Below are 23,586 nucleotides of genomic sequence, written 5' to 3'. Positions count from 1 at the left end.
TATTCATTTTTTCTTTTTGGGGGCGAGGGGTGGGGGAAGATCTCCACCCCCCCTTTCTTCTGTGGTTATGTGTCATCAGTGTTCTGTATGGTGGATAGGTCATGCCAAAGGGGATACCACCGGCCTGAACATTAAATGTTAATCTTTACCGACAGCGGATTCACTAACCCTGAAGGAAATGTTAATCATTAGAGCCAAAAAAAATAAGAACACATCCGGAATAGCGGCTAAAGCAAACAGTATGATTTATCCAGGGTTTATGCCTTACATAAAATCTAAAGTAGTAAAGAATCGAGCATAGTTTGCTATCCTTTCTTCAAAGTGATATGTGAGTTGAAAGGTGTCTCTTGTCAAAGATAGTATTGTTTGGTAGATGAATTATAAGTTGTCCTTTTTGAAATTCATGTGTATTTTGACCGATGCATTTTTTTACTGCACTGAAGTGTATAGGATTATACACCTGTTGCCACTAGTATACCTTAATCTTGTTAGCAATTGATTCAAATGATAAGTTTTGCATTTTGACTGTTCTTGTGAATATGCACCCAGAAATATCTTGTGAACACCTCGTTTTCTCTCATGCTTTCCCCCAAAGGCCAAAACTCAGGAGCAGAAGAAGCAGTGGACGCATGAAATCAAGAGATTAATTCTCGAGAACTACGAAAGCAACATTCCTACCAAGGTCAAAGAACTCATCCTTGGCACAAGTAAGGCAAACCAACCATAAATCTGTTTTGGGATGCTTACATCTCGAGACCAATCCTATTGAGTACAGTAGAAACATTTATAGTGATATACCATTCGTGTGCACAATAAGACACGCTGACTTTATGACGATGAGACTCGTAACAAATGACTTAAAAGCATTTACAGAGTGCTAGTGACTCCAATATGCCTTTCTAACATACTCTGCTCTTCGAACTAGGAAGAAAAATGTCTAATTGGTAGCAGTTATTTGTCGGGAAATGCATTTAAGTAGAAGCTGCACCTCCTCCCCCCCCCCCCCCCCCCCCCCCCCCCAAAAAAAAAAAAAAAGAAAAAAAAAAAGAAAAGAAGTGTCAAAATTGCTAGAGATTGTTCTGTATGTAGCATTCATGTGCTTGCCTCTTTGAAAGAAACCCAATCTCACTTTGCTTGGTTTGGAAATGTGGTTGAGTTGTTGTGATTAGTTTTCCAAATGCTGACTGAACAGGGTCCCTATAGCGTGGTGGCAATCTTTCTGCGCACAAAGCCATACTTCCATTTTCAGACCCTGTGACACGGGTATTTGCGATTGTGGAGTACTGCAACAAAGGGTATTCCCAAATCCTTGAAGCTGATGCAAAATAGCCATGAAATTGTCATTAATTTCTGTTCGTGTTTTGACCCTATTCAAGGTGTGGTGATGTTCAGATGAAAAAAAAAAAAATAGGTGTGATTGTGCAAAATGTGTTCTACATAGAATATGTTTTGATGACTCTGTGCATTCCTGAAATACTTGTGATTGTTTGTTTATATTGAGTGGTATGTTGACAAAGACACATACAAATAAACAAGTAACTTGTCAGATAGATAGATAAACAGATACATGTCCATACTTAAAAGATAGATAGACAAGTAGATGAATAGAAAGATGAATATGAATAGATGGATTGATAGAAGAATGTTATGTGGTATGTTGAGAAAGACAGACGGACACATACATAGGTAGACAACAAGAGAGAGAGAGAGAGAGATGAACAGACAAAATGACAGATGTGCAAACACACAGACAGACAGACAGACAAAGTGAGTGGGGTGGGGAGAGAAGGAAGTGAGGGATTGCTTGTAGGGACATGGGCAGTGAAATTAAACGAATGTCCAGATATCGGATGACCACAGCTGGAAAGCTATCGTTAATCTGTTTTGAAAGGTGGGGTATATGTTGAGCTGGATTCATCGCAGGTAGTGCTAATGACTCATAAAGAGTCTGCTACATGAGGGATTCTATCAATTAAAGTGAGGAAATTGTGGTACGAGGTGCCTTACGAAAATCTCTTGGCAATGATCGCTATCAGACTTTGCCTGAAAACCTCACATAAAAGATCAAAATCCAAGATCACACACATTCTTTCTTTCGTTCTTTCTTTCTTCTTCTTTTTTTTTTAATGAATGAGATAGCATCGTTACTGCCGGAGCAAATCCATACACCGTCGAAGAAGCTGTCTCGCAGGAATACCAATTCTTAAATGATATGAAGTGGAAAGGATTTCCACATTGTAATTATGAATACGTGTGTGTGTGTGTGTGTGTGTGTGCACACGTTTGAGTTCTGTAGTACCTGTCGTGGGGGCCTCGCCTTGTTTGTCGCAAAATCCACGCTTCCCACTCACTGAGTCACTTTTCCGCCTCGCAAATGTTCCCAACATGTTGGCCTGCCAATTTTTATTTTTATTTTATTTTTTTTGTTTTTTTGATGTCTGTGTGTGTGTGTGTGTGTTTCTTTTTTTTTTTTTTGCAAAGTTTTGCAGAGAAATATGGCAGTTGTGACAGTGCCCTGATGGTATCAACCTCCGGATTGTAATGATCAACACATCATCATGGTCATGGGACAAATTTGGGGGAAAAGAGAAAAAAAAAAGACCCCCCAAAAAAGAAAGAATCCACCCAAACACAACTCTGCATCTTCTTGGGGGACATAGAAGACAGGTAGTGAGGGAAATGCGGCTGGATTGGAACGCAATTTGTCACGGTTTCCCTGGGGTTCGAGTTGTTTTCTTGGTTGCAGGAGGACCTCATCTCTGCAGACCGTGACTGTCACGTGTTGCCAATTTGAGGAGTCTGGATATGCCCACGAAGCACTTAATTTCTGATGGACTGTCTGCAATTGTGGCTTATGTTTTATTGTGGAGGGATGTAGTGGGGAAAAATTCCACCCGTCTTTGGTTATTTTTTTTTTTTTGGAAGAATTTGTAAAGAAAAATAATCAGTGAGAAGTTACAGCAATGATTACGTACAGCTGATGTGAAATTCTGTTTTTGAGCAAGAGTTTGATAATAGACATTGATGGATTAGAAGTGTTGGTAAAGGATATTGCATGGAGAAAGAAGGTTAGATGGAATGTTTTTTAGCAGCAAACTTGTTTGAGATCAGTAAAAAAAATTTTTTTTTTTTTTTGGTTATGATTGCTTTATTCGGCAGAAGCGCATTTTAGTATCTTCTCTTGATCAGGGACTTGTATGAAATGTCTCCTCTAGCCAGAAAAGTTTCCTAGCAAAATAGATGGCATCCATGAATTGATCCAGTGATGATAAAGCTGCAAATCCTATCCATACGTGAGATCCCCAGTCAAATTTCAAGTGTGAGACTTAATTGCAGATGCTCATGTATATGATTGTGTGTATTAAAGTGTTTGCTGAAATGTGTCACATGTTGGTGAACAGCAGTGGTTTCTCTTGGATTTAGCCATATGCCTAAATGAAAGACCAAGAGCTAATGAAACTCTATAGTATCTCTCTATAGTCTTTGAGGATGGGAGTGGGGGGGGGGGGGGGACGCAGGTTTAGCTTATTTAGCATCACCCGAGAATCATTAATGTTACCAGTGGGAAATGTGAGACCTTATCTTTGGAAATCTGGGAAGGGTGTTTTTATATTTTTTGTTTTTTTTGTTATTTACTTATTTTATTCAGCACTGCAATAAAGCTGTCAATGTTTATATTGACAAATTAATCCAAGCAACGGTCTTCCCGCCACTGCTTGCGTCCTTGGTACATTTCCTTCGGTTCATCGAGATGAGATCGGAGCGGTGTACGGAAATTACGATTGGCTTGTAGAGGTTCCTTTATTGATGTGGGATAGGCAGGATGGACCTAAATCTGATTGAGTATATGTCGTGGTGATTTTGACCTTGGCCTATGACAAGTCTGGGAAGCATTCTGATAGTCGGCAGCGATACGGAGGATCGACAAGCACTCCACCACCACCACGTGGTTTCTCTTTTTGCGTGGAAGATGCTCGTTTTTGCAGATGTTCGCAAAGGACGTAAGGGAGAGCTCCGACGCTGAGGGCAAACTGAGGATTTCATCAAATCCCGCTGTTTGTCCATTCTGAAGTTTGTGAATGACATTGTGTTTCCAGCAGTACTGAGCATCCTACACAGCCAGAGATTGGGATGAAAGTTGGAAACTTTTTCACACAAATGCAGCACTCACCACCTAACAAAATGGAGAAACCTGCAGTTACCATGTACTTCTCATAAATTGCATTTATCGGTTCAGCTATTGGTAATTCACCATGTGAAAAAAAAAAGAAAGTCATTTTCTTCCCTTGTTATTTGGTTATTGAGTAGGAGCCATATTGTCTTTGCAAATTCATCATCAAGAGAGATAGAACAGACAAACTTGTGTCACTTTCGTCGGTTGCACCAAGAAGATTTAAGTCTCTGGGGGAGGGGAGGGGAGGGGAGGGGAGGGGATGAGGGATATGGCAGAGATTTCATGGCCAGCAGCCAAACATGTATTTGTCATCAACAACTTTGAAACTTAAACAGAGAGTGTGTGGAAGAGAAAGGGGGAGCATAGAGAGATACAGAGACAGACAGACAGACAGATGGGATAAAGAATGTTAAAGGCATAATTTACCATTTGCAGATAAAACAAAAACCCAGCGTTAGTGCTTCAAAATAGTTCTAAAATGTGAGTTAGGGATAGAAACAACCAATGTAAAAATTTGAACCAGTATAATCGATGTTAAGTATTGTTAAATATACAAAGTTTGAACAATAGTTATAATAAAAATGCTTCCAGACTAAACTGTCTATAGTCATGGTGTAATGAGAAAAGTGGTGATATCTCCTTATATTTCGGGCTTTATTGCAAAAATTTTATATGGTAGGATGTTTTGTGATACAGCTGACCTACACATATGCATCAAAAGTGATATGTTGAATATTTTCTAAATCACTACTCCCAAAGGTAAACAGGACCTTTAAAGTGTTGCAGAAGAGGATGAGACAGAGAGAAGGATGGGAGATGAAAGTATACTTCTTGTGATGACAAACATTTTCAGAGTCGAGAAGAAATGGAGAAATACTTTTTTATCAGGATTTGCTGTGATACCTCTAGTGCCAGATACTATGTGGTAGACTTCAGTCTCATGGTGTGTGTTTCAGCAAGATTTCAGCAGGAAGAAGAAAAATTGTGTCTTTCATATGGATGAGAAGATAGTTTGCCATGCTATGTAATTTCATACTCATTTCTGTTCAGCTGGTATTTTTTGCCTGTGTGAACTGAGAGTCAGATGGTCATTCCTCATGGGATAGATATCTCACAGAGTTACGTATTGTTTTGAAAATGAAGCTATTTTTCTCAATGTCCATGTTAAAGGATTTAGTCAGCACATCTTCTGTTTTCATTGACGATGCGTTCTGAGCAGCTCATCCCAATCATGTTTTTTTTTTCGATAGGAGCAGCTCACCATGAAACTGAGACCGAAAAGCCGACCACGTCAGCCACGCCCGAGCCGTCGATGTCGCGGGACAGGAAGGAGCGCAAGTCGCGCAAGAAGCACAAGCGCCGCAACTCAGAGCCCATGGGCAAGCTGCAGCGGGGTCAGAAGCAGGTCAAAGGTGAGGGCTAAAGGTCGGATGTAAGGCAAAAGTCATTAAAAAAAGATGAATGTTACAGTTATGTGACATTGTCATGTTAAATCAAAAAATGTAACCCTTCTTAAGCATAGCTGAGCTTCCAATATGACTTGTGCTAAAGATAAAGCACATTTTAACTTTTTAGGGAATGATCCCAGCTGAAAAGGGAGCATTTGCAAAAGCAAAAAAAAAAAAATGTATGACTCACCCTGAAAAAGTTTTATTTTTTTACGTTTTATGATGCTATGATTCTTGTTTTTATTTGTTGGGTTGTTTTTTCCTGTTTGTTTCTTAATGGGTTTCCTAGGAGAGCTATGACACTTTGTTCAGGTAGTTTTAGGTGTAGATGGTTAGGTATTGGATATTAGCTTCATAAAAGCATTCTTGTTTCTTGTTTCATTCTTGTTTCTGCAAAGGTTCTATAGCTGATTTCCTGGTAGGAAATTCTCTCTTTCTCTTTTTCTTTCTTCTCTTTCCCTTCATTTGTCATTCTTACTCTGTCTGTCTATCTGTCTGTCTGTCTTTCTCTTGCTATCTATAGTTATGTATCTATTTTTCATTAGTCCATTGGAATGTGCAGCTTCATCCTGATAGGCCTCCCTTACCAGAAGACTGACCTAGTTGAATTTAAAAACCATTAAGGTCTCTCGATGTCATCTGACCTATTAAATTCACAGTACAGTTTCAAGACGCTGGATGCAGTCACACCACTTGTCCAAAATTAATGGGCTAACATCCTCTTGAGCACTGAACTATATTATTCTGCTCTTCTTACTCCATCAGTAGTTTCTATCCATTCTGGTCCTTCTGCCTTTGATCAATCATTAGTCAATTTGGGACGGAGGAAGCCGGCATGGGGGGGGGGGGGGTGGAGGGGAATGGAGTAAATTGGGAGCGGCAGGAAATTCGAGTTCATCAATAAAACCTTGGACACAAACTTCTAGTAGCTCAGGAACTGGAGGAGGAGGAGGTATGGGGGGGGGGGGACTGAGATGTGATAGGTAGGAACAGGGAGAGGATGACACCAGGAGAACAGACCCCTGGATGATGACAGCGATGAAGAGAAATTGGGCTGAAGTGAGAGGCTGAACAGGCTTGTCATGTTTAATTGAGAAATCTTGTGTGCATTGGCATGAGCAAGCAGATGCCGTCCTTATGTTTAAAGAAGGAGAATTTTTTTTTATGTGCCGTTAATGCAGACATTCTGAGAAATGATGCTTCCAAAAAGATGTAATGCATTAGGAAGGAAAAGATTGAATAAACGCTTGCCATAATCAATGGCCTTCTTATCTTAAAATTCGCTCCCAAATACTAGTATTCCAGTGATAGGACAATGTGAGGCGTTTTTAGACTTGTAGAATTCTCCTCCTTTCACTGAATTCACCTCTCTCGGGATTGACTTCTTGTAAACTTTCTTTTCTGTGTACAGAAACTTACACACACATTGGGAGGAATCATGAAATTGGGTTTTCATTGACTGTATATAAGATTGTGCAGTGTCACAATTATGGTAGAATTCAAAACTTGATATCTTGCAGTTGTGACTCCCTTGGTCTTCCATCTTCAATTTCTTTTTTCTGTTTAATGCCCTCAATACCTCACCAAAAGGGAGCATGAACCCATCTGTCCCTGGGTGCAAATATTCACACCCCTCAACAGCATCTGGTTTGTTTTGTTTGGTTCAGATGCTTTCTCTCTCTCCTTCTCTCTCCTTGTCTTTCCCTGTCTCTCTATCTGTCTGTCTGTCTGTCTCTCTCCCCCTCGCTCTCTTCCTCTCACTCTCTCTTTTTAGCTCACCTGAGCCAAAGGCTCAAGTGAGCTATTGCGATCGCCCTTCGTCCGGCGTCCGTCGTGCGTCGTGCGTCGTGCGTCGTGCGTCGTGCGTCGTCCGTCGTCCGTCGTCCGTCGTCCGTCGTGCGTCGTGCGTAAACTTTTTACATTTTCATCTTCTTCTTGAAAACCCCATGACCGATTTTCATCAAACTTGGTAGGTAGCATCCCTAGGGGGTTAGGAACTCAATTTGTTAAAATGGGCACCATGCCCCACCCAGGGGGCCCCCAGGGGGGCCCAAACCCCCCAAAATTAAGGAATCTGTAAAAATCTTCTTCTCTAGAACCAGAAGTGATAGAGCTAAGTTAATACTATGAGTTAGTACATTGATGACTGTAGTTTCAAGTTTGTTCATGGCAGAATCAGGGGTGCCCCCCTTGGGACCCAGGGGAGGGGGGTGGGGCAGGGTTCTAATGGGGCCTAAATTGTACATTTTCATCTTCTTCTTGAGAACTCCATGACCCATTTTCACCAAACTTGGCAGGTAGCATCCCTAGGGGGTTAGGAACTCCATTTGTTAAAATGGGCACCATGACCCACCCAGGGGGCCCCCAGGGGGCCCAAACCCCCCAAAATTAAGGAATCCGCAAAAATCTTCTTCTCTAGAACCAGAAGTGATAGAGCTAGGTTAATACTATGAGTTAGCACATTGATGACTGTAGTTTCAAGTTTGTTCATGGCAGAATCAGGGGTGCCCCCCTTGGGACCCAGGGGGGGGGGGGGGGGTGAGGAGGGGTCCTAATGGGGCCTAAATTGTACATTTTTATCTTCTTCTTGAGAACCCCATGACCCATTTTCACCAAACTTGGCAGGTAGCATCCCTAGGGGGTTAGGATCTCAATTTGTTAAAATGGGCACCATGCCCTGCCCAGGGGGCCCCAGGGGGCCCAAACCCCCCAAATGAAGGAATCTTTAAAAATCTTCTCTAGAATCAGAAGTTATAGAGCTGAGATAATACTATGAGTGAGTACATTAATGACTGTAGTTTCAAGTTTGTTCATAGGAGATCCAGGGGTGCCTCTCTTGGGGGTAGGGGGGGGGTGGTTGGAAGGGTCCAAATAGGGGCCTGAATTGTACATTTTCATCTTCTTCCTGAAAACCTCATGATGGATTTTTGTCAAACTTGGCAGGTAGCATCCCTAGGTGGTCAGGATCTCAATTTATCAAACTGGGCACCATGCCCCACCCAGAGGGCCCCAGGGGGCCCCAATTCCCCCAAATTAAGGAATCTTGAAAAAATTGGGCCCTTATTGTACATTTTCATCTTCCACTTGAGAATGCCTCGTCAAATTTTGGTAGAGCTGTGAATAATTTAGATTAGTGACTGCGTGAAAGGTGAACTTGCGATACTCAGGTGAGCGCTAGACCCGCGGGTCTCTTGTTTTCTCTCCCTGTCCCTTTTCTGTCATTGAAAAAAAAAAGTATCCCTGGATGACATTGAACTTTTATCAACCTTGCTCTTCTGAGACCCCATCGCCTTCTCCCTTCAGCCTGCCTAGGCAGTCTGTTGTGTGGGTTTTTCTGCGTCTGGAAACTCCAATATTTAGACCAGGGTGAAGTCAGCTCCCATTGCCTTTGACAAGGAGGCAGCCAGACACTCCCAAGAAACCTTTACAAATCTACTGGCTCCTCCCCTCCCTCCCATTCCCCACCCCTTTCTCTTTTGAAGGTCTGGCTAACTGTTTAACATCATAACCCAATAAGGTACCAGTGTTCCCCCCCTTCCCCCCCCCCCCCCCCCCCAGCCTTTACTCCACCACCATCATCATCATCTTTGATGACATTGTCCAAAGTTTTGTTGTTTACCTACAGACTACAAGTGGGAATTGTGGAAATAATATAGCACAGTTTGTAGCTACCCTAATCCTAACCCTAGTGCCCCACCCCTACCCCAAAAAGAACAGATTTCCCTTATCTTCAATATGTTGTCCAGGGATTTGTTGTTTCTCTGTAGATCAGGAATATAAGCTGTGAAGGCTGTGTGATATTATGTTCAGCATTTCTTTGCATAAATTACAGTAATGACCAGGAAACATTCAACATATTAAAGTTCCCATATTACTGGTAATTCAAAACAGATCCCCATTTTGCAAAATAAGCCAGAAAAAAATATTCTTCTGACAAGTTTAAGCTCAGACTAAAAAGTCTTGTCATCTTTGATTTTTGTTTTGCTTTGTTTTGTGTTATGTGAACTCAGGACTACACTAGCTCTTGGCATCGCTCCAATAGTCTATCTGTTGTAGCCTTATTAGCCATATCCTGTCTGTCACAACTCCTGATCACCTTAAAGGTCTTAGCAATTACCATCCTTCTATTTAGGAGGTGGTCATGAACTGGCTGATGTGTGCCTTAAATAGACAAAGTCATGGATTTAATAGCAAACCTGCCTTTTATGTACCTTGTGCATAGTGGATGCACAAGGCAAGAGAATGCACCTATGAATAGAATATTATGCTCTTCATTTATAATCAAGGAGTTTGTGCCTTTTCTGTTACAGTTATGTGGCGAGGGGAAAATGCCATGTTAATTGATTGTTAATTAAAACACAGGTAGATTGATCAATTAGATAGGAAGACAGAACAAGCATAGACATACATAGATTGAGAGACTTTCAAGTGTGCATAGATAGAAAGTAAATATTAACCTTACAAGCTTATGAATATAAAGATAAAGAGAGAGATAGAATAGATAAACAGGTATGTGAGATGGTTAGTGGATAAGGGAGATACAGAGGTGAGATTTGGGTAGGATATATTGAAGAGACAACCAAGCTCTTTCTTGCCTCAGTGATATAAGGAGAAGAATTATGTAATGAATTCCAGTCAATATGGAGAAAAAGGAGTTAAATTTGGTGAGGAAGTTAGTAAAAGATGATTCCTTCGTGTGGTAAAGTGTTATCATGTGAGTGGTTAGTCACAGAAGGGGAAACTATTTTGATAGCTCACATTAAAGTGTCAGGTTTATGTCAAGGTGGAGAAGCAAGGAAGAAATAGGGTGAGGGGAGGGGAGCTGGTAGGACAGTTGTCAGAAGGAGGGGGGGTGGTGAGTAGCTTGAGCAGAATCTTGACTTCTCATTTTGAAGAGGAGTTCCACTCTCCCAGGGACATGTGCTGTGACACAACTTCCTCCCAGACAATTTACTCCTCACCCCCTCGCTTGGGCCGCGGCAGCCAATGATCATGGTCTGGCACGCCCGTTGCCAGGGGTTGCCGTTTCCGTCGAACAAAACAAACATGCCGCAAGTCTGGGCGGCAATTTTTTTTTTTTTTGGGGGGGGGGGTCGCTCCCTTGCACAGGTTAGGGGCAGGGGTAAAAAAGTAAACTTTTATCTTTATGAAATATCGAGAATAGATGCCCTAATGCAAAAGTGTTAAGTAGCTCTTAATTGTGGGGGATGATTTATTCAAGTTCATCTGTATAGTCAAGGGTGCATTAGTGGTCATTATATGTGCATGAAACAGCGTCATTAGTATTTATTACATGGATGAGATGAGTGATGTCATCATGGATCATGATGACTCTGAATGAGGCATTTGTGATAGTTACAATTTTGATGATGATGAGTATTTGATATTCCACTCATAAACATCATGATGATAGAGATTGTAAAGCTGTTAAGTTGCTACCAAGCTTGATTCTGCTTGGTTCTATAGGGAGAGAATGTCTTTTCGTAGTATGTGTGTGTGTTTCTCTCTGTGTTTCTTTTAATTTTGTGGGTTAGCTTCTGATTCATAGATGATGCTAAATCCACAATCCATATGTACGAGCTTGTTTTTGTGTTTTATTTATAGGTACTATAGCATTTGTTTTTCTGTCTTCAGACTACACATTCTACTGCTCTTTTCTGTCAGTTGCTGTTCTTTGTAATATTTGTAATATACAAGTTAAAAACTATTCACTGCAAACAGCTTACTCCTTCATGCTATAAAATGTTAGCTGCTTTTAGATGAATACTTTGTTACAGCTTGCTCTAAAAAAAAAAAATGAAGAAGAAATAAGGTGTTTTCCACCAAATGTATGTTGGTTGGCAGCCTCATATCAAAAGTAAAAACCAGTGTAGTTTGTTCAAACATATCTCTTTGCTCTTTCTGCTGAATTACATGTAGATAACATGAATTCTTACTGTAACGCTTTCTTCATCCCATTGCACTAAAAAGTAAATATGGGAACCTTCATACTTAAACTGACAAATGATTTCTTTAAAAACTTTCAAACAATGGTGCAAATCTGAGAATACCATTACATTTGTTGTTGTAGTATGCATGTATTCTAAATGAATTCACTCTGTAATTTAAAAAAAAAAAAGAGTAATATTCCTGAATGTTTGAAATGCTTCATAACCTATGTTGCTCGATAGGAAATAATCATACAAATTACCAGTATGTGCATTGTGAATACAACTGATGTTGTGGATTTGATTGAATTAGATATACCATCAAAGCTTGTATATTTTTCATTTGCATTTAATCCCACTATATATATAAAAAAAAAGAAAATATCATGGTGATGAAGGAAAATTAATTCAGAGTTATATAAAAAAAACAAAAACAGTATTAATAACTGCTTTATGATCAACAAGCATTGGCCCTTTGCACCTACATTTCACTTACATATGTGTGTATATAGATATCATATCAACACACATACGTGTATGTGCATTGTTATTATATGTGGCATATAGTGATTCAGACAATATGTGTTTGTTTGTTTTTTCTCCTCCATTTCTCCACTCCCCTTTTGACCTCCCCTGTAAACTTTAATCCTTCTCTCTATGTGTATGTATTATATCATACATTACTCTGTGTGTATCTGTATATACCTACACCATTGGGTTATAATAATGTTATCCCTGCTGTTGGTTGTAAACCTGGGTCTGCCTTACCCCCTCTGTATTTTTCATTCACTCACTTGTGATTTGGTGTTCTCTCTGATCCCCGTTTTTCCCTGTGTACACATTTTTTCTGCATCCAACTTTGTGCCCTGATCTTCCGTTCTCGCTTTCTCTATATTTGTTGTAATGTTTTTGGGGTTTTTTTGTACTCTATGTCTGTGGTGTGTCCATTCTCTTGCTCTCCTTGGTACGTGTGGGTAAATATATTCATTTGCTTTTTCTTCTCTTTCTTTTCCTTGTCCATCTTTCTTAACTTCTCTATACACTTCGCTTAACTCAATGTTTGGTTATTCCATTTTTTTTTCTCTTCAAATTCTTCTCTCACTCTCTCTCTCTCTTCTCTATTTCATCTGTTCTGGTTCTATTTTGCCTCATCCCTGATCATATTATTTCTCTTCATCTGTGTATGGATGTTGTTCTTCCTGTCTCGTCTGTTTCTGCCCCCACATGATGATGCCTCTGCATCTTTGCCCACTCCCTTATGGTTTCTATGGTAACCGCATCACCTCCCTCCATCATCCCTCTACCTCATTCCATTACTTTCCATCCTCCTCCCTCTACAAACTCTCACCTTGGTCTCCCAATCCTTCCACCACCTCCTCCTTCCCCCAAAAACATCTGAATTCCTGTTCCATCTCACAGCGGCTGTTGAGAACATCATCACAGGTGAGTTGCCATGGTGTCGAACCCCACCCGTCCACCCATCAAAGGGAATGAATGCACTGCATATATGGTTCTCGACTAATTTCACTGGAGTCTTGTTCCAAGGGCTTGCGTTCAAAGATTGTGGTCCTCATGTGCACAGCATTACTTGAGTTCTCTGAAAAAACACTGTATTAGCTACTTACAAATATTGAATTACTAAGCAAATATTATGCATTGTGGTTACATAAGAATAAGCACAATGTGGTTGTCTTGATAGTTGGAACTATGCATTCAGCACGAAAGAAAATGAAAGGACATCAAAGATTTTTTTTTTTTTAAATTGGGGGGGGGGGATTGTTTTGTTTTTTTTTCAAACCAGCAGTGAATATGTGTGCACATAGACATATGCTGTTATGATTTGAACTCCTCACATCCCAGGGTAAATTTTGTTGAAGTCAGGGGAGCTTTAACTTGAGAACCACAATCTTGTGAATAAATGCCATGCCCCAAAGTGTCGCTGCACTAAAAAGTTTGACCGTAACCGCATTTGATAACCACGTAGATGAGAACAAACCCACTGAAAAACCTCTCACATTTACACATAACAATATTCTGTCAGACCTGCAATTTAATTACCAAGAACACTGTGAAAACCCACCACACTACCCAACCCTCCTTCCCCTCTCATCCACCACCTGTGTGCCCATAATTAAGTCTTGACAGCATCACATTAACCAAACATTGCCAATGAAGTGGTCTTTATGATTCTCCAGCCAACATCGCATCACGTCTCACTTGAAATCAACAAAGAATCCCTTGCGATTGAGAAGTAAACAAGAAACTACTCTCCAGATCTGAAAGTGGTAGATTATTACTTGAATTTTTCATAGCTGATTATGTGACATATTTAGCTATGGAGGAGGGTCACTTAAAAAAGAAAGAAAGAAAAAGATATAAGTTTGGAGGTAAATTTAATTCATCAGAAGAGAATCAACCTGAACATTCCCACTTTTCATCTCTGCACATAAATGTTGGTTGGTTTCACTTTTGTGATGTGCTAGTGTTAGTATCTCTAGATCTTTCTGCATTTCCGTCTTGCATATGTGCATGTCAAATGTGTCTCTTTTTTTCAGTGTGTGCATGATTCTCTTACAAGTGGCTAGAATGCAACTGTATTGTAACAGAGTTGGTGAAAAACAAACAAAAAAAAATCAGGAAAGCTTTGCACTTTTGTGTCTGAGCATAGAGACTCCATCTTTTTCAGCAGGAAATTACAAAGTGTACCTTAAATTTAGAAATCATCTGTGCCCTTTTGGCCAGCTAAGTGCAGTAACAAAGAGCCAAGTGAGAATTTATTAGTGTGCAAACAGACACCTGGACTGTATCACTTTTATTTTTAACATTTTATCAGAAACCAAATGCAATGCAAAACTGTAGTGTTCATTCACTGCACAGTGTGTTTTAGATTAGTTGACGTGCAAAAGTGGATGAAACTGATGCATGGTGTGTTGCTAACCTGAATGTAAATGAAGCCCAAATAGGTGGGAACAATTTCTGTTGAACAAAGATATTTCTTTGTCAAAATTACTTAGTTAGAAACTTTGCTTTGTTTCCTCTTTTTTTTTCTTGTTTTTGTTAGTGTAGAATTTTTGATATTGTAAAAGAAGCTTGTGTGTGTCACAAATAGCATGGTAGAATCCGGAGCTCCCCAACTTGCAACGCAGGACAATGCTCCCAAATTTGCACGCAGTAATTGCATGGTGAGGGGTGAAGCACTTTCTGCCCGGCTGTATTCCTCTGCTGTAAAATGACTCTGCAAAACAGGGAAAAGGCTAGCTTCTCCTGTGACTCAGCAGGCATTGCCAATTTGGAGAGTAATTGGTTTATGTGGTGTCTCTGCACGTAGGGTGGGTAGAGGTTTTTACTCTGCTTGGTATTTGCACTGTTCTTTGTCAAGCTGCATTGTCAACAACAAGAACAACAAAAAGGATTTAAAACAAGAGATAAATCAGTCATCTTGAAGGCAGGTGTTCTTGAGCTACATTTTATGACAGAAATGCCCCACAAGATAAGAAAATCTGCATGTGTCTTTTATCCCCTGCGTGTGTTAGGCTTCACGCCAACATGTGCAGAAGCAATCATTTTTATTAATCTGATAATCACCCTCTAATTGTAACAGTTGGCACATGCTACTAAGCACAAGAGAATCAAGTACAAATCAGAATCATTTTTGAAGAATTATTTTGTGTCTGCCAAAAAAAGAAAAAGAAAAAAGAAAAATAATTGTGCACATGCCACTATTCATTCAATCAAAACTTGGGTATTGATGCAATGTAGCAAGCTGAAAAGTCTCACTGATTTCATTTGCATTATAGATCCTGGCATTTCCTCAAATTAGATTATCACTTCGTAGAATTTATCCTCCATTGCTGTTAGGACTAGACAAACAAGAGATTGAGGTGGCATGAAGTAAAACACAGAGAGTGAAAGTGAAGAGACAGACATCATTAGCTGGTGAGACGGATAATCCTGTCAGAGACTCTTCTTGTGAGTCAGAGGACCAATGCAGTCATTAAGTCACTGCTTACAGTACTGGCTCTGCCATGCATTAGACCAATGGGAAATTGTCATATCTGGGAGGCAGTGGCTTAGCAGCAAAGCGCAGTAGTCTAATTCGCTGGCTGAGGGTGACTCAAAGGTCTCCATCCCTCGATATGACATCGGGGCCCAGATCCGATTACCTTCCCCTCATCAAACTTGAAAACGAACTTGTAATGTGACGCTACGACCCTGTAAGTCATCAATGGAGGAAAAAAAATGATCTGACCAATTTTCATCTCATCATAATATCAGCTGCTTTAAAAAGTGCTCTTGAACTTGCCTCATTCACTTCCATTGACAGCACAAATAATGCAAAAATCTCCCTCCTGCAAATAAAGGTAGCAAATGTAAGATTGCCTTATTCTCATCCTCTGCACCATATCTTGCAAGAAGTTTTCTGTGAGAATTCCAGATTTATGTAAATTGTTAACCAGGTTGATGAGGAACAATTCATCTCACCTCCCTACTTTTTTATTTTTTTTATTTGTTTTAAAGGTTACATGTCACATGTGTACCCTATTTTGGTGTCAGAGCTGCATAGTGATTCTGTAGGAGGCTTCCTGAAAAACAACAACAACAAACAAAGAAATCAATGTCTTTTGATATGTGGAAAAAAGAATATAAAAATCTCTCTAAAATTCAGGAATATCATTTTTGCTCTTTTAAGTCTCCCTGATTTTAATGGGTGATTGCTGGCAGCCCTGTGATTTCTCTACATCCTTTTCATGGTGGCTCAAAATGTTGGCAAGAGACTATAAGTCGGTCAATACGACTGACACATTATTTTTTGCAAAATTAATGGGGGGGGGGGGAAGGTGATAAACTATGGTTTGTGTGTACCTGATGCACCAACGCCCCAGAGCTCTCTCCTCTGTTCTCTCAAGAAATATTCACAATTTAGCTCAGGACAAAGAAGGTGTTGGTGCTGTACTAAGAGTCCGCAGATTCCCTAGTGCCCTTCTGGCTCTAACTGACAATATCATGCTTGTTCTCTTCTGCATGTGCATGCTTGTCTGAACAGATGTGTCATAATAATGATAATTATGATTGATACTAATCTATATTATGTCTTAAAAACCTAATTTAGACAACTTAAAGATTGGTTCTTTTTTACGTGAGAGTTGATATTTTGTTGTGCCATATGCAAACTCTTTATCTGCAGGCCACAGATGTGATCCCAGCATTGCATTGAAAGACTGTTGCCAGGATTTTTGTTAAAAATGGATCTTTGGATTGTGTTGTAGATGAAAGTCAAGCATGATATTAGTGGAATGTGTTTGCGTATTCTCTTGTCGTCGCCCTTCCCCCCCCCCCCCCTTTCAGCTTTAAACTATGGCATATGAGGTAATGGCCATATTGGCAGGCCTCACAGAAACCGAGCCACTCAAGTTGCATGATATATCAGTGATCATGCATCCTTGGATAAGTCACATGTCTGTTTTCTCAAGAGACCAAATACCTTGACAAATGTCACTTTATTTTGTTTTGTGTGTTCTTGTTGTTTTCTGCTTTTCGTCTGATTAATATCAATCCTTTGCTCTGTTTGTTTTGTATCTGTAGGTATGAAGAGACCAGATCTTTCAAAATTGGTGAGTATTCAGTAGATTTGTGCTCTATCTCACTTTACTGGTGTGATGTTAGTTTTGTGTTACTGGCTGCATTACATTGTTGTGCATCATTGACGGGAAATCCCATTGTGTACTAGATTGATTATTTTGACCTGTGGGTTTTACAACAAAAAAGAAAATCAAAGTCGGTCATGTTTCAAAAATAGAGCGAGTATCTGCCTTTTCATGTGTTAACACAAATTTAGTGTATCTCAAAATAATTTTAAGGGAGTTTTCATCCAGGAGATTGCTTTCTGTTTGATATTCTTCGGGTTTGCTTGTCATTCCTTGCATCGTGGCATTCTGTGAATGTCAAGGTCCACCGAGGATTGAGTAGTGGGCGAAAGTATTTCCCAACGGCTTTTTACCGGTGATCGTTTTCTGAGGATATACAAATATATGTGTACGCACATCTATTTATGGCTAGTTGTGAGTTTCTGTGGGTGTGTGTTGGATGTTTTTTGTTGTTTTTTTCTGCCCCTCCACCTTGCGTCTGTGTTCCACCTGTACAACAAGAGACACTGGATACAATTGTCCTGTAATGAACTAAGGCCTTTTGCCTCTTATCGAAGTGCGCCAAAGTCGGATGCAGACAATTGGAACAATTTCCCCCTGACGAAGAAAAGTAAAACCCCGCTCGTCACATCGTCGGGATGCATGAGTTGACCCCAGGCCTCATGGAGAAACCAGCAAGGAGGCGCTGAAAGGAGTGTTGGAAAGATGAATTTCTGGTTTTGTTTTTTCTTTTCTGTCTTTTTTTTTTTTTTTTGGTGACATGTTTTTGTGCACTGTGATTAGTGCAGGGCTGCATTCGTGCTGTCATCGCGAGCTTTTAGCGGCATGCATTCAGACGGGAAGTAGGCTAACATTGCCCTCGGCAGATAATGTCTCTTAGTAATAGCTCCCCCATGGGGTGGAGAGAGGAGAGAGGGAGACGAGCAGAGCAGGCAGACACAATCTGCTCATTCGGAATTATGGACTCCAAAAGGTGTTGAGTAGGTTCAGGCAGAGAATAAAGCATAAATGCAAGGACAGTTGCAAGAGCGGAATGACGTACTCTTTCAGAGTCAATCAGCCATGTCCACATCCTCACTAGGATGAAGACTTGATGGAGTAGAGCTGATGATGTCATATACAGACAATCCGTTTGAAATAGATGGGTACACAGACACACGCACACACACACACTCACAAACACACTTTAATGCACACACTTCTATGCAGACATTCACAAACATCATTTTAACACCAAATAAGTGCAAAGATTTTTGACTTGCTCGCGTGTCTAGAGGTGCTTTAAAGCACATTAAAATCATACCTGGCAGAATGACCACATTTCCCCCATCCCCCCCCCCCCCCAAAAAAAAGAAAGAAATAGGGAACACTGTGGTACTGTCCCTCTGAGAATGTGAGCATCCTTTTACGGAGTCAAAAGCGGACAACCAGAAGTAAACGGATTGTTATCGCATTTCAAACTGCCTGACCGACACATTGTGTCTGTTCCCCCAGGAATGGTCCCATGGGGGGGAGTGCCAAAATGTGAGAGTGAAATCCGAGGGTGGCAGTATTTATAGTGGGCCTCGTGCGATTGTGGCCCTGATAGCGCCGTGACTAATGCATGACGGATTCCATGATGTCACTGTTTACCTCATGATGCGTGATGTACCTCTTCCTTTCGGTCCCTACGTGTGTATGTGTTGTTTTTGTTTGTGGCGTTTTGTTTTTGGCATTCTTCTCAAAGACTTTGAACAGGCGCATTATTTGCTCTCGCCATTGGCACAGAGAGATTTACTTGGCATGCCAGTGGGTTTCTGGCTGTATTCATGATTATTCACCATTGGGCAACAAAATCCAAGAGTCTTGTCAGAAGTTGCATTTTGCATTAAACATCAGAGGCATTATTTGATAATCATTCTTCTCTGAAAACTGCCCAGCAGTGGCACACATGCTACCTGTATGCCTATATCTTGTATTGTGTAAGAATGAAGCTGTGAAAATGAACAATAATTCAATTTGTCGTTGAATACTTCAAAATATGATGCAGTGTGCCTTTTACTCTGTGTTGGACCTAATCCAGGGCTCGACACTAACGGTGGCCCAGGGCCACCAAAAACGCACGTCGGGCCACCAAAATTTCAGAAATGAAGAATTTGGTGACCTGATCAGGCCACCCAAAAAGGTCGGATGTTTGCCTTTGGGCCACCAAAAATAAAAGTTAGAGTGGAGCCCTGCCTAATCACACCCAGATATTGATTTGATCATTAAAACTGCGAGAAAGATCAAATGTGTAAACATGCAACCTATCTCTTTGTACATATTTAGTCTCAAATCTTGTCTTTTTTCATTGTGTTGCAATGTTGGTTGCCCTGAAAATTTTGGACTGGTGACTATCTGCATAAGTCAAGAAAAGTAAACAGCTGTAGGCCTATAATTGTATGAAATGTAGCTCATACCAATATCATTTGTTTGCCACACATATTGGCATGTTTATAATTAGAAATCTCATTTTCCTTGACTAAAGGCAAGGTGTGAAGTAGGCTCAATATTGACATGTCTTGTTTCCTCTATCTGACCTTCTCCCCCCCCCCCCCACCTCCTCTCAGGCAAGCAAGAAATCCACCGACATCCATGACGATGGAACCGAAGATTCGCTGGATGAAGTTGAGACGACCAAGGCGAGGAAGAATGACCCCATGACACCCGTGAGTTCGCTGCGGTCAATCCCGACATGCTGACTCATGATAGACTATCCTTCCTTAAAGAATAAAAGTTAAAGAGTTAAAAAAAAAAATCAAGGAAAAACAGGGGAGAATCTGCCATTACTGCCCCTGGATAATGGGCTGTAAATTAGGCTGAATTAAAGGTTTTCCTGTAGTAGGAAATTTATGTCCCTTGGTTTGGGGTGAGATTCCCAGCTACAATTGGTTTTCTCAAGTGAGTGTGTGTTCAGTCCACCGAGGGTCTCCTGAACAGTTCTGCTTTTATAGAATCTTTGGAATAAAACAAGCCTGTCGGGATTGCAACGTAGGATTTTTACCTCCAATTTATTTCTGCTGAGTAGAAGTACATGGTCTGCTTCTGATTTCATTCCTTATGACACTGTCTTGACATTGAAATCGGTTTGTCCTGGTCCTGGGCGTGAAATTAGACCAGTGGGAAGTTAGTTTCAGCTGCGATAGAGGATGTGACCCCCACCACAAAACAATCATTAAGTTTGAAACTTCACCTGTGTTTAGTTTTCATTATCTTGAAAGGTTCAGACTTAATTGTAATTCATCTAACATGGCCATTAAAATCAGGCCCACATTACCAGCATATAGTATAGAGAGAACATACAGGACCATTTTCACTGGTAACCAGAAAATAAAGAATGACTCCTTATAGTCTATCAAGCATGGTGTCACCTTGGATATATCCAATATGGGATGGCAGGAATGATAAAGGCTGATAAATAAGACTGACATTTGCCCCATGCTTTCAACATGCCGAGTCTGTTTATCCTGCACAGTTTTGATGAATTAACATCTGGCACTATTAGGGTAATTGTCTTCTTTTTTTTTTCAATGCATAAAACAGTAGCATGAAAGCTGACAAACATTTCTGAGAAATAAAAACAGCAACATCACATTTCAAGGGGGGAGAAATCATTATTTCAAAGTTTTTCAAAACCAAATTTCTGAAATAATGGATGATAAATCTCTAACTATGCAAAAACTCAAAAGATTTAATATTTTCAGCCCACCTTGAATTTTTCAGCCATTTGAGTGACAGCGACAATTGTAACACACCATTTTTCTGTGTTATTGTATATGAGGGTAAACATTTTGTTTTTTACTCTTCATTCCAACTTTGAAAATGTTGACCAGAGGATATTATATACCTCATTTCTAGAATCCTCTCATCTGATTGGTTAAAAGGGGAGTCATGAAAATAACTGTGCCCTATTTTTGAGTTACTGTGACCGGGGCCCGGGCACAGTTAGTAAATAGGTTGTAGAGACAGTCGCGACTCCGTACATGTAGATCGCTCATATGTACGCACCAATGATACGACCGCCGCGCATTCAATCAGCGTGCTGTAAAAGAGACTAGCGGACTGGTTTGGAGACAATCGCAACCCCGTAGTACACGTAACGTACACTGTACACATCACTGTACGCACCAATGATACGACCACCGCGCTGTCGATCAGCATTGATACGAGTGCTGTAAAAGGGACTAGAATCTATATTTTCGGTATCTATATTTCGGAATCTATATTTTCGGTATATAAAACAAATAATGACTGCTTGATATTCGGGGTACAGTTAAAATTATGTAGGCCCTCGGTGATGTGAAAACCATAACCATGCCCTCAGCTTCGCTTCGGGCATAGTTACGGTTTTCACATCACCTTGGGCCCATAATTTTAACTGTGCCCCTCATAGCAGTCATTATTTGTATACAAGATCTGAGAATTAAGGTGATGATCCAATATGATGAATTTCTGCCAAGCGGGCGTAAGATTATATCTAATATACAATACCAAAAAAAAAGAAAGAGAAGTTTATAGACTGTTGGTTTAAAAGGCAAGATGAAGAATCTGTCTTATAGACAATACTAGCAGCATGTCTTGTACAGAGCAATTAAACTGTCACAAGCTTCTTCTCTGCCTCTAGACCCTCAAACCCTGGATATCAGTGAAGGCTGTCATAGAATGATAAACTGTCACATCTTTCCTCCACCCCTAAACCCATCAAGCCTCATTCTTAGTGGTTGGTGGTGAAGCTGCAGGACATATCAATCTGGCCATCCAGAAATATCTGCCGTATTAAAAAAAGAACAAAAAACATGTGGGTCTACTGTCATAGGCATGTTATCTCTTCAAGATAAATCCCTTCGGGAACTACTGGCTTGTAGGGTCAACAGTATGCATCATGATGTCTTGTGTTTTCCTTGCATTATATGGCCCCACCGATCTATCCACACGACAAATCCTGAAAAGCCCTGTTGCCCTGGAAGTGCCAAACTGAATATGTCATGATTTAACTACCCTGGAGGGCCTGTTATAGGAGAGGAAGAGGCTTTTTGGTACATTGTCCCTGATCTGATATGAAGGATATATTTAATCATTCATGCAGCAGTTAATTAATAGAAAAAGTACTGATATACAGTCATAAGCAGTCACTGAACAGTGGTGTTATGTAATTGTGTCCACACACCAATTTTTTTTTTTTTTCATACTTGAAGTCAGAAAACTTTCATTGATGTATAAAGATGTAGGGACAGACTGCATTACACACTAGCTTGCATTTCTTGGAGGCCTGCACTATGGCTTGAATTTTGGCCAAGTCTCAGTAGAATCAGGGATCAAGATCCATATTATTTCAATCATCAAATCTCATTATTTGATCATTTCCAGAAGGAGACATCCTACATTTAGGAGAGTATTCCCATCCATTTTTTTTTTGTTTTTTTTTTTTCAGTAAAGAAAACAGAAGTTTGTGGGAAGTAACAGATTGGTTTAGAATCCTTTCTATTTCTAGAACTTTATTAGCTATCATTTTCACAAGGGTTTAATTTTTGCAAATTTTGCGAATCACTGTTGGGCCGCAAGTTTAACAACATGCGAAGATACCACGAATGGACAAGCATCAGTGCACTTACGACAGCCTCTGTGTCACAATCACAAAAACAACGTCTCTCGAAAATGTTTTCGACATCCCCATTCATGAAATTATCTACGTGAAAATAACAGCTTATACAGTATAATGAAAAAGTATCATCAATTTTATACTTTAATGCTAGAAATGAACAGTTCGTCAAACATTTCCAATCGAGATTCATCATCAAAAAAGAATGCAGCTGATGCATTATGGAACCTGTGTGAACTCATGATGCTATGAGATCAGGGGGGCATTTCATGAAGGAACTTGTCAGATAAAATATCTGACAAGTCAATTATATCCGACAAGTTCAGAGAAATCAGCCAATCAGACTAAAGAATTTCTCAAAACTTGTCGGATATAATTGACTTGTCAGATATTTTATCCGACAAGTTCCTTCATGAAATGCCCCCCTGACATGAAGTTTGATTATCGGTATATGACAAAGTACAATTGACTTCAACCAAGTATACATTGGCAGTTTTCTCTCACTTCAGTATCAGATGTTGAGAGATACTCAATTTTGAGACAGGTGAAAGTGCACCATCACTACCACCTCCTTGTTTTCAAGAGCACAAACTTCATCAAAGATTATTAATTACTCTCTTTTTGACTTGCTCCTGTTATGTTATGCAGGTTGATAAGGGAGAGAGCAGCCTAGCACCTCTAGCAAAGCCTGAAGATTTGAAGGAAAAGGACTTGATTGGTGAAGAAGGTCAGTATATGTCCCAGGCTCGTGCTCTCTTCTCTTTAAGATTACCAG

The 23,586-nt window shown here is 40.2% G+C and overlaps 1 protein-coding gene across 1 annotated transcript in view; it reads left to right on the top strand.

Annotated features, from left to right (window-relative positions):
• LOC139723259 (uncharacterized) overlaps positions 1-23,586 on the top strand; it is an 81,631-nt gene that overhangs the window by 49,790 nt on the left and 8,255 nt on the right. The window contains exons 9-14 of the mRNA XM_071634518.1: positions 596-707; positions 5,425-5,586; positions 12,969-12,992; positions 17,133-17,161; positions 19,783-19,881; positions 23,460-23,538. Coding sequence (XP_071490619.1) covers positions 596-707; positions 5,425-5,586; positions 12,969-12,992; positions 17,133-17,161; positions 19,783-19,881; positions 23,460-23,538 — 505 coding nt within the window. The remainder of the gene's footprint in view (positions 1-595; positions 708-5,424; positions 5,587-12,968; positions 12,993-17,132; positions 17,162-19,782; positions 19,882-23,459; positions 23,539-23,586) is intronic.

This window comes from Diadema antillarum, unplaced genomic scaffold (genome assembly GCF_040938485.1).
Source record: "Diadema antillarum isolate AM-2024a unplaced genomic scaffold, OU_Dant_1.0 scf00000183, whole genome shotgun sequence".
NCBI lineage: Eukaryota > Metazoa > Echinodermata > Echinoidea > Diadematoida > Diadematidae > Diadema > Diadema antillarum.
The sequence above is the reverse complement of the archived record's forward strand: the minus strand, read 5'-3'. Positions and strand labels throughout refer to the sequence as shown.